This window comes from Prionailurus bengalensis, chromosome B2, assembly GCF_016509475.1.
Source record: "Prionailurus bengalensis isolate Pbe53 chromosome B2, Fcat_Pben_1.1_paternal_pri, whole genome shotgun sequence".
NCBI lineage: Eukaryota > Metazoa > Chordata > Mammalia > Carnivora > Felidae > Prionailurus > Prionailurus bengalensis.
This window is the reverse complement of record NC_057349.1, coordinates 33,097,078-33,108,516: the sequence shown is the minus strand read 5'-3', so window position 1 is coordinate 33,108,516 and position 11,439 is coordinate 33,097,078. Positions and strand designations below refer to the sequence as shown.

The 11,439-nt window shown below is 41.4% G+C and overlaps 1 protein-coding gene across 1 annotated transcript in view; it reads right to left on the bottom strand.

Moving 5' to 3' along the window:
- Positions 1-31: 31 nt before the first annotated feature.
- The window catches only part of UHRF1BP1 (UHRF1 binding protein 1), a 72,255-nt gene continuing 60,847 nt past the window's right edge, over positions 32-11,439 (bottom strand). Inside the window, exons 15-21 of the mRNA XM_043591217.1 lie at positions 10,541-10,737; positions 8,944-9,098; positions 8,705-8,855; positions 6,011-6,273; positions 5,454-5,562; positions 5,221-5,327; positions 32-4,824 (exon numbers count right to left, since the gene is read on the bottom strand). Coding sequence (XP_043447152.1) covers positions 4,699-4,824; positions 5,221-5,327; positions 5,454-5,562; positions 6,011-6,273; positions 8,705-8,855; positions 8,944-9,098; positions 10,541-10,737 — 1,108 coding nt within the window. The 3' untranslated portion in view covers positions 32-4,698. The remainder of the gene's footprint in view (positions 4,825-5,220; positions 5,328-5,453; positions 5,563-6,010; positions 6,274-8,704; positions 8,856-8,943; positions 9,099-10,540; positions 10,738-11,439) is intronic.

Below are 11,439 nucleotides of genomic sequence, written 5' to 3'. Positions count from 1 at the left end.
TTCAGGTTCCTATAAACAGATAAACCACAACCAATGTTTAGTAAGTTTAATTTGCTTTTTTCAGGTGGTTCACAGAACCAGTACACTCAAGGTTTGATTAGATAATGCAACATTAAAATTTCCCAATACTGACCAGTATTCCAGTTCATCAGATACATTCTCATTGTTTTCCTCAAAGAGAGGGGAATGGAGTGACCTTTTATTGACAGTGATTAGCAGTAATAAGGCTACTGTATATAATTGGCAATCCCCAAGAATCCTTTCCTCTATCATTCAGTTTCATAGGGAGAAGAGTTTTGAAGCTGTTCTCTTTTGAAGCTTTCCTGAGCATGTCTTAAAAGATTCCAATTCTGTTCAGCACCCTGATGGGGGCGGGGGAGTGGGGAGAAACAGTTTGGACTCACAAAGTTGAGCAAATCTTTTATATCTTACACTAAAACCCATGGCTTTAAACATATATTTAGCCAGTGAAGACACATCACATTTGGGGCATTCCACAAAGAAATGCTGTAAGACTCAGGCTAAATCTTGACCAAAAACTAATAAACTGGGGGAAGGAAGAAAAAGCAAATAGTCTCTCAGCTCCAACAGGAATTTTTTTTTAACGGTTATAGGAACTAGAGCTGTTTCAATTTGAGATATTAGATAAGGCTGAAACTTATAAACAACAAGGGAGAAAGATCACATCCCAAGCCTGGCCATTTAACAAAGCCTCACTGTTTAAGTTTCTCCCAGAGTGCATCTTCCTTCTGTCTGTTGTAAGAGATGGGGAAAATAATCCCCCCTCAACAATAGCTACTAACTACTATCCATACCTACCTAGAGGTGAATGGGAATATTCCTATTCTAGTAGAAAGTGGGGAAAGATCTAGGTGAGGGCCGTAGTCTCTGGAAGGATAGTACATCACACCAGCTTCTCTTGAAAGAGTAAGGACTATGGTAAGTCACAAGGCAATGACAGCTTTTGTAGTTCTCAACCAAATGTCATTCTACTAGCATTGCAGCATTGTTCAGTTGTTTCCATTGTTTTGTCATGTTACTATAACTGATTTTAGAAGTTTAGGCAAATATTAAATGAGAAAAAAACAAACCTTCGATGTTAAGGTTTGGAATGGCAAGTTCCCATATCACTATGGGAATACTTCAAACTACTTGCTTTCCACCAGCCCTTGAACTAGTCTAAGGGGAAACTAATGTAAATGGGTTAAATGGGAGCATTTAAATTATGGGGCATGTGAGGGATAATGTTTATCCCTCGTATATTCCATACACAGAAACCATTCCTTTCAGAAGCATAAAAAGGGTATATAAAATTTGAGGCCCATGGCAAAATGGGTGGGGTGGGAGGTGGGGGTGGGGATGGGAGTCAGATTAAATAATACAGCAAAAGCAGCCATCACAAAAATAGAACCTATTCCTTCTGTCTTAAATCAAAGAGATGAGGTTAATTATTCCAGTGAGATGAAAACAAATCTGAGATTGATAATCATCCCTGTAGCTCAGCTAAGAGATAATTAAACTAGTCCCTACACACTAAAGCCGGTCTCCAGCACGTCCATGTAAACGGGAAATCTAGACAATCATAGATGATACATAGTTGTAAATGTTTCACAGCTGAAATGATGATGTGCAGCAGCTGAAGTCTTTGAGGGATAGTGGTGCTATCACTCCAGACATTTTCTTGAGGTATTATTTCTTGTTCAGAGTCTTAGAGCTCCAAGGCAGAAATCATAAGCAGTCCAAAGCACTACTATTTTCCTTCCTTTTTTTTTTTCTTTACATTTACCCTGAGGACTACCAAGAAAGTCTTCTTGCTCCCAGTGAATAGGAGTATGAAGTTATACAAGATGATTGTTACTAAAATTTCATGGGACCATGACTCCCACATTTCCTGGAGGAGGATTTCAAGACACAATAGCCAAAACTGCCATGTAAGTCAGAAATTCTAGGGCTCCATTTGTCACATAGACAAGAACTCCGGAGAGCCCAGAAACCTGACTGAACTCTGGTCACTAAAGGGGTTAGCCTTGATGCCTGCCAGAATTGTTTGTATTGCCTACCAGCAAGCACAGGCTTAAGGTGAAGGTATTCCAAGCAATACCTATTAGGCATTTTCTTTGCATGGAGGGATGCCAGAGGGATATGGTGGGTGGGGGAAGTGAAGAGGGGAAGAGAATCAGAATGTGGTTTTAAACCAATTCAGGTGAACCTAAGGTTGAATGATTCTATTTTCCAGCTACTGGATCTCCCTCCTCTAAGAACATTAGAAAGGCCATACTTGAGAGGACCAGTGATCCATTTTGCTCAACATTATGCCTTCCAAAGGAACACTAAGGGGGAGTTTATGGAGGGACACAGTTACCCTCTCAATTGTATTTCACCAAATGGCCTTAGTTTTCTAGAATTCCTTTGGAAGGCCACCATACAAGGATTCCTCTTAAACCTTCAGCACCTGTACATAGGTTCTGCCAACACCACTTCTTGGACAATGAGCTCCTTAAGTTTCTGATTGGCTATGGGAAGTGCTTTCTTGTACCTAAGGGTATGAAGTTGAGCCCTAGAACTTGTATTTCAGGACTTGGTGAACACGTCCTTCCTCCTGACTGGTTATCTGATGTACACCACGCTTAGTTTTCATCTTTCCAGAATTGGAGCCAACATCTTAAATATGTGTACTCATGTGGAAGTATCTCCACTCTCTGATAATTTTTGCTATTCTCTTGACCTTTCTTCCCTTCACCATGTATTTTGCAAATAAGGTCACTAGAAATGCACAGACAATTTAAGCCATTAAAATGGTTTTGTAAGGGGTCCTGTTTTCTGTATTGTCTTCATGTGCCTTTCCTGATGATGCAGTTGGGTTTTGAGCCACAGCAGCACACTGACCCCTCCTTCCCTTCAGCAATGGTTAAGTTTCTGTGTTGAGTTCTAACAGAGCTTGCTGCCTCACTGGTTGCTGGTAAGCACTTACCTAGACTGAACCTCACCTGTGATTTTCCTATGTGGTCACAGCCTGGCTTATGTGCCTTCTCTGGTTTTGTTATTGTTTTAAGTCCCTTCTGGTTTACCTTTTATTCCTTGGAAGTAGGGACACTTGACTGCATTATAATATCCTGCTCTCAGATTATTTATAAAAGTCTTAAGTAAGGTTAAACTAAGTGTTGACCCATAGGAAACTTCCCATTAGCATTATCTCCAGAAAGATGTTTATTCTTCAGTGTCTAAGTTTTTTCCCAAGCATGACAAAATATTCTCGTATCTCATAGTAACTGGTGCTTTTAAAATTGCTTTAGTGACGGACCTTGACAAAAGTTCTTTGGAAGTCTGAAGAAATTATATCTTGCTCCTTCTTGAATGCATGTTTCTTTTTATCCTCAAAAAACTAGAATATGCAAGTCAGACATGATTTCCCATAAAGGAAAATAGTTTATCTTTCCTCCAATAGGTCATGTGTGATTACAATTTTAGTGACATCACTAAATAACTATTTTAACATCTTGCCAGTTTAGTTAGCTAATGAACTTCCGTCCAATCAACACAGCATGAAGTGTATCACAGAGCAGTATGGATGAAGGTAGAATGCTGGGGAAGAATTAGGTAGGAAAGAAAGAGGGGGGAAATAGTTGTTTTATGGGGCAAGGGGAAACCTACCTAAGTTGAAGCGTTTTTGTTTTGTTTTGTTTTTTACTTAAGTCAAAATTACACGGTTTTAAAAAGCCACAGTGATAGAAGGGTATGAGAGGCAACAGGTTGAGATGTTTACGTTATAGTTTAAAACACATTTTCAGCTCCCAAACCACCAAATGCAGAGGAGAGTGCTGGTAGAAAGTCCCAGTGCCTGGAGAGCAGATGTGCCTGGGAGCCCAGGGAGACGAAGGAAACAACTTCTGAAGTACAGCTGTGGAAGAGAGGCAGGACTCTAGGCAGGCAACAGGGGGCTCAGGATCAAGTCCCTTGGTGATTCTTACCACATCATACCTTCAACCTAGCTCAGTGAATATATTTTCTTGATTTAAATTCCAAATAAATTCTGTTACAGAATCGCATCGCAGTGATGAAGTACAACAGAAAAGAAGCTTAATACAGCTTGGCTGACTGTAGGATCAGCCAAGATGGTATGAGCTTGGCTCCCTTTCCAAAAAAGGCAGCATCCAGGTCTCCCTTACTCTTGTGCCTCTCCCGGCTCCTGCCTTGCTGGCTATTTCCTGTTCTATTCTACTACCATGGCCAAAGCTCAGGCCAAGGACTTCTCAGGTCTGCTACAGGAAGCTCTGGGACATAGAATCTTTGGTGGCTCTGTGGGTGACTGAGGAGATGGGTACCTTCTCTTGTTCACACAGGTTGTAGAGGAAGCAAATGTCTCTGCCATGAAACCAGGTGGTGAAATGGCCCTACAGTGTTGACAAGATTCCACCTAGTGTGGAGAGGGCCAAAAGGCTTTATACAGGCAAGACATGCTTGAGCCACGCACAAAGCTGCCCCCAGTTTCCTAGAACTTGGTCATACTTTGCCCTGTCTTCCACCCGAGTCAGAACAGCTAGTAGAAAGGACACCACAAGGAGTGAGGTGAGCACTCCCCAGTCCCTCTGGCATCCTTAGCAGACTTATTCAATGCTGGACAGCGCCTTCTGTCATAGGTGGTGCTATTGCTGGTGATCTCCTCCTCTCTCCTTGGCACAGATGGCTGAGCCACTGCTATCAGAGCTCAAAGAGGGGGTTATATTTCCTAATCTCCTGAAGCAGTCTTTCTTTATCCTGGTTGGCATTGGCCAATGCTCGTTTAGTTTCTATAAGTTCCTTCTGTAGGGTAGGCAATTCTTTCACCTGAGGAACAATAAATAATTTACAGTTAATAAATAAGGTAACACGCCTTGCAGAAACATCCAGTAAAGGAACAAGGAGGCAGAATTGAAGCAGAAAAATCCATAAATTTGGTTAGTGATCAACTAGATCTTTCTAAAAGCCTAATCCCATCTTCAGAATTCATCAGTTATAAGGACAGCAACAGGTAGAAATACACGATCAGCAAGCATTCACCTACAGTTCCTGACTTACATCCTCTATTCAGCACTTCTGGAAGTTGCTGCTAGATGATAGGAGCCCAAACTACCCAGCTATACACAGCACAGGCAAACTTTTCAGCTCTCTGAGTTTTACCAGCTTCTGAATTTACAGCCACTAAGGGTCTACGGGAAAGGTATTGTGCAGTTAGGTCCTCACCTTCTCTCCAAAAGACTCTCCTGTGGGCACCAGAAACATCTGTTCTTTGGGGGGCTGCCTCTTCTCACTCTTAGGTACTTCAGCTGATGGTGTATCCTGAGCAGCAGCTGGAAAAAAGTAAAGGGTTCTAAATAGCAAACTTCTGCCAACATGCAAGCAATTCCTAGGTATCACCCACTCCCTTACAGGACAGAAAAGGCAGAGAAGCCGGGAGGCCAACAAGCCCAACTCACCGCCTATGTGGAACACACCATCATCACTCCGTTTCAGCACAACATGCTCCATGGCCAGAGTAATGGGGATAGGGCCTGGAGATGTTGGATAGATGGGGGGTATATCATCCTGCAGGAAAAAGGGAAACCACATGATGCCCTCAAACAGCTCAGAGCAGTTTGGGTAACAACCCATGCTTCTACCATCTGGCTTGAAGCAGCTTTATGCCATTGTGTATCCACACATTCTTGCAATGTGGAGAAACATAACTGAGTTTCTCCCATTCCAGAGATGGTCAAAGTGAGGACAGATAACTTAATGGGCTTATACAAAGTCATGCTGCATGGCAACGACAAGGTCAGGGCTAGAGACAAGGTCTCCTCACCTAAATCCAAAATGTTTTGATAGCAACACACATTTTATGTATTACTATAACCTTCAGAAAGAATGCCAAGCTGCATTTACTCACTTGATCCTCACCACACTGTACAGCGGCCAGGGAAGAGATGATAGCAGTCACTGCCAGAATCCCTTGCCTGACAAAGTCTAGAGTAAAAACCAAAAAAGCTCCTCTCACCTTTAGGGTGATGCTGCAGTGCAGGAGTTCAATCTGCATGGGAACTACCACTGGGATCTCTTCATCCTCCAAGAAGGGCCCCAGGCCATTGAGCACCGAAGTGAACAGCTCAAGGTCACAGCCTCGAAGCAAGAAATGCAGGAAGCCATTTCGTGTGGCCAGTGGGGAGTGAATGGCTGCACCAGGCCCCACCTCAAAGCGAAGGCCCACTGCTGGCCTGATGTGGTCAGTCTTCAAAGTTGAGGATTCCTGAAAGCTTGTACCTTTCAAAAGAGAGACAGAAGGAAAACATCAATTAATTATCAGTCAGGGACTTTTCTAAGCATTTTACATACATTTAATATTCTTAAGAACCCTATGCCAAAAGTATTATCACCATTACCATTCTAGAGATGAAGGAACTAAGGAACAGAAAATAATTTGCCCAAAGTTATACAACTTGTAAGTAGCAAGCACAGGACTTGAATGCAGGCAACAATGACCACAAAGACTGGGCTTGGCCACTTTGCTATCATGCCCCTCATGGTGGAAGGGAGGTCAAGGGCCAATGAAAAACTGGCCTTGCTATAAATCTGAGACACTGGGCTAAAGGCCAAGAAAAAACACACGACCCTCAACTCTGCTACACTTAAACATCTCTTCCTTTCTCCAAATCTTGGTGTTCTCATTTCTCTCTGATAAAGCCAAGAAGGATCTATGCTAATCTTCTCAAAAGTCCATAAAGACCTATCACAGGTGTAGCCAAGGATATGAAACAACTTCTATACTTATATAGCTGCAAATTGTTACAAGCATTTTGGAAAACAAATCGGTATTATCTAGCAAAGTTAAAGTTATACCTATCCTAATGCCCTAGAAATTATATCCTCAGGAATGTAACTCTGAGAAACTCTCTAACACACATACCAGGAGACACGTACGAGAATGTTCAAGGCAATCCTGTATGAAATAGCAAAAAAACCCCAGAAACAACCCAAATGTCTGTAAAGAAGTAGAGTAATGGGTACAAGGGATATTTTGGGGGCGATGGTAATGGTTGCACAACTCTGTTAAACTGCTAAAATTTATCAAATTGTATACTTATGAGTTAATTTCATAAATGCAAAGTATACCTCAATAAAGCTGTTTTTAAAAAGCAAAAATTGGTATATTTATACAACAGAGTATTATATATTAATGAAAATGAATATATCATAGCTAGCTCAACAACCCAGAAGAATCTGAAGAATATCAAAGAAAGAAGCCAATCATGAAAGAATACAAAATAATCCCACCTGCAAAGCTAAATAATATGTTGATACAAACATGTAGAATTGCAAAGTAAAGCAAGAGAATGATAAACACAAAATTCAGGATAGTGGTTCTCTATGACAGGTGAGAGGCAGAAGAAGATCCAGGAGAGAGGCTCCTGGAGACTTCAAAGTTAATGATACTATTGTATTTATTAAACTAGGTGGGCGGGGGGTGTCTGGGTGGTTCAGTCAGTTAAGCGTCCAACTCTTGGTCAGCTCAGGTCATGATCTCATGGTTCTTGGGTCAAGCCCTATGTCCAGTTTTGCACTGACAGTGTGGAGCCTGCTTGGAATTCTCTCTTTCCCTCTCTCACTGCCCTTCCCCACCCCTCTCTCTCTCTTTAAAAATAAGTAAATACGGGAATGAAAGCTGGTGCAGCCACTCTGGAAAACAGCATGGAGGGTCCTCAAAAAACTAAAAATAGAACCACCCTACGACCCAGCAATTGCACCACTAGGCATTTATCCACGGGATACAGGTGTGCTGTTTGGAAGGGACACATGCACCCCCATATTTATAGCAGCACTATCAACAATAGGCAAAGTATGGAAAGAGCCCAAATGTCCATCAATGGATGAATGGATAAAGAAGATGTGGTATATATATATAATGGAGTATTACTTGGCAATCAAAAAGAATGAAATCTTGCCATTTGCAACTACATGGATGGAACTGGAGGGTATTGTGCTAAGTGAAATCAGTCAGTCAGAGAAAGACAAAAATCATATGACCTCACTCATATGAGGACTTTAAGAGACAAAACAGATGAACATAAGGGAAGGGAAACAAAAATAATACAAAAACAGGGAGGGGTACAAAACAGAAGAGACTCATACATATGGAGAACAAACTGAGGGTTACAGGAGGGGTTGTGGGAGGGCGGATGGGCTAAATGGGTAAGGGGCACTAAGGAATCTACTCCTGAAATCATTGTTGCACTATATGCTAACTAACTTGGATGTAAATTTTTAAAAATAAAAAATAAAATAAAAAAAATAAGTAAATAACCTTTAATAAATAAATAAATAAATAAATAAATTTTTAAAAAGTACAATTATCAAAGGACTGAATCTGAGTGACAGCAGTTCCCTGATCAGACACAGTTTGATGTCAGCAGCCACACAAATGAAGAGGTGGACAGTGGCCTCCTGTATAAGCTTAAGGAGCACCTGGGAAGTGAAGATGGCTAATAGCCTACTGAATACAAAGCCCCAGAAAGACCTCTGGGAGTCTCCCTGCAAGCAGGAGGCTTCACTGGAGTTACTCCCCCTAATGGCTACTGGAGAGAACGACCAAGGGCTTGGCACTTAGGACAACTATCCTTGGGGCACAGTGACAGGTGAAGCTAGGGCTGCCCCAGATAAATCCCACCAGCTCTCCTGGAATTGCTACCATCCTCACCTGAGCACTGTCCATGCAGGAACTGCCATAGTCCCACGGTTCCCAGCTGCTGGAGGGTCAGTTCCTCTGCCTGAAGGGCCACAGTCAGATCTTCACCACGTACCTCAATCCCAAAAGACACCTCATTCACCTTCAGGACCAGAACGGAGACCTGTAAAAGGATACTCTCTTAGCTGCGTCCCTCCCAAGCTTCTAGCCTTGAGCCTACCCTCTGCAGAGAAGAAAGTAGAGCAGCTGACCGGGTGAAGACTGAGGTCTTCCCCACTGGGTGAGACCGAACTGTTGGCCTCTGGTGACCCCTGGCCGTAACTATCCATAAGAGGGCTCCCTTGAACGCCAGCACTGTCCAGGACATTTGGAAGAGTTCCTGGTGGAAGAGATTCTGGACCAGACTCTGTATAAGAAAGACAACAGATGAGTTTCAAAGTCAAAAAATTCTGTTCAAATCCAATCTCTAAAAACAATGACACTATAAAAACAACAACAGCAACAACAACAACAAACATTTATGACGTTTATGAGAACAAATGGGAATTTGATGGATTTAAGGAATTGCTAATTGTTAAGAATGGATAGTGGTATTTGGTCACATTAAAAGAAAACCTATAAATGGATGCAACCCAAGTGTTCCCTGACAGATGAATGGATTAACAAAATGTGGTATAAACATACAATAGAGTATTAGCCTTAAAAAAGAAGAAAATTCTGACGCGTGCTATGAAGTGAATGAACCTTGAGGACACTATGTTAAGTGAAATAAGCCAGTCACAAAAGGATTCCATTTATATGAGGTACCTAGAGTGGTCAAATTCAGAAATAGAAAGTGGAATTGTGGTTGCCGGGAGCTGAGGGAGAAGGGAACAAGGAATTACTGTTTAATGGGTACACATTTTCAATTGTAGAAGATGAAAAAAGTTCTGGAGATGGTTGGTGATAGTTGCACAACGATGAATATACTTAATGCCACTGAATTATAGTTAAAAATGGTTAAGATTGCAAAGTTTATGTTATATATATTTTACCACAATTAAAATTTTTTTTCAAAGATTTTTAAAGTCTATTTCCTAGAGCTACATCATGAAAATATTTATGGACAAAATGATATGTTTGGAATTTGCTTCAAAATAACATGGAAGGAAGGGAAGTGAACAGAAGTATATTTGAAACAAGAATGACCATGAGTTCTTAATATTTGAAGCTGTAATGGGTACATGAGGACTCACTATTTGATTCTACTTTTCTACATATTTGAAATCTACATATTTGGAATAATATTCCATATTCCATAATAACAAAACAAACAGGGTACACACCACCCAGTTTCAGAAACAGTGCATTCTCTTTTCATTTTCATTAGACACTCTTAAGAGACCATTTAAAAAGTGTCCAGTTCAATAACATAAAAGAACCAGTGTAACTTCCAGTAGTGACTGATGCAATTCCTAAGAGTTACTCATTTTACCATAGACAAAGCTTCTAGTTATTTTCCAACACTAAAATACATAGGCAAAACAAAACAAAAACAGACAACACACACACACCACTGACGCCAGCCACCAAACTAATCCTACTGCCACAGCTACGTGGCTGTAAGACTAGCACTCTCTCCTTTGGTCTGAGTCTGGTTCTGTGATAAAGGTTAAGTGCTAACCCATAACCTAGAAAATGTGTGGATAAAACCAGAGCCACAAATCTATTAAAATTTCTCTTTTTTGGTTTTGGTTAAGAAAATGTCTATTTTATCAGAACTTAGCTCCTTCTGTATCCTACTGGGATACAGGCAGCAGAAAGAACCCTTTCTGGACTTCAACTTTGCCTGGCTCTGCTTCCACCTACCAGACTCCAAGAGCATCACAAAGCTATCACTGCCATCACTGTCCACTGAAATCCGATCTTCAGGGCCACTGTTATCCAATGAAACGCCATCAAATGACTGCTGAGATACCGTCCTCTTCATAGAGAAAAATCGGAGTCGGGCAGCATTTCCACTCAATGGTGCTGCCGCCCCCTCATCTATTTTGGCCATGGGCTCCCTGTGTAAAAAACAAAAACCACAAATGTGGCTTAAGATTTATGTTCTGTCCCTTGCAATACCCATCACTTTCAGCCCTAATAGTTATTTATACATAAACTCTGATGTCAACTATTACCTGCTATAAGGGGGGTCACACCATTTTCAATTGCTGGCCTTTGTGAATCCTCCGGCATTTCAAACTGCATAAGCAGCTCTGCCATATTAACATTAAATGTCAAGTTTATTCAAGGTCATCCCATTTTTAGAGGAGACCAACTACTTACAGCCCCAGTGCTAATGAAGACACCTGAAACCACCCACATCCATTCCACAAGTGTTTACTGAAAAACTTCTGCATAAAAGGCACCATACTAGGTACAGGGTGGGAGTGGAGAGTAGATAAAATAAGAAATAAGGCAACCCTTGTCCTCAGAGAATGTATAACCTATCAGGAAAGAGAAGATTTATTTATTTATTTTAACATTTACTTACTTGAGAGAGAGAGAGAGAGAGAGAGAGAGAGAGAGAGTGGGGGAGGGGCAGAGAGAGGGGGAGACAGAGAATCTGAAGCAGGCTCCAGGTTCTGAGATGTCAGCACAGAGGTCAACACGGGGCTCAAACCCACAAACTGTGAGATCATGATCTGAGCCAAAGTTGGACACTTAATTGACTGAGCCACTCAGGTGCCCCAGGAGAGAGGAGATTTAGACACAACTTACCA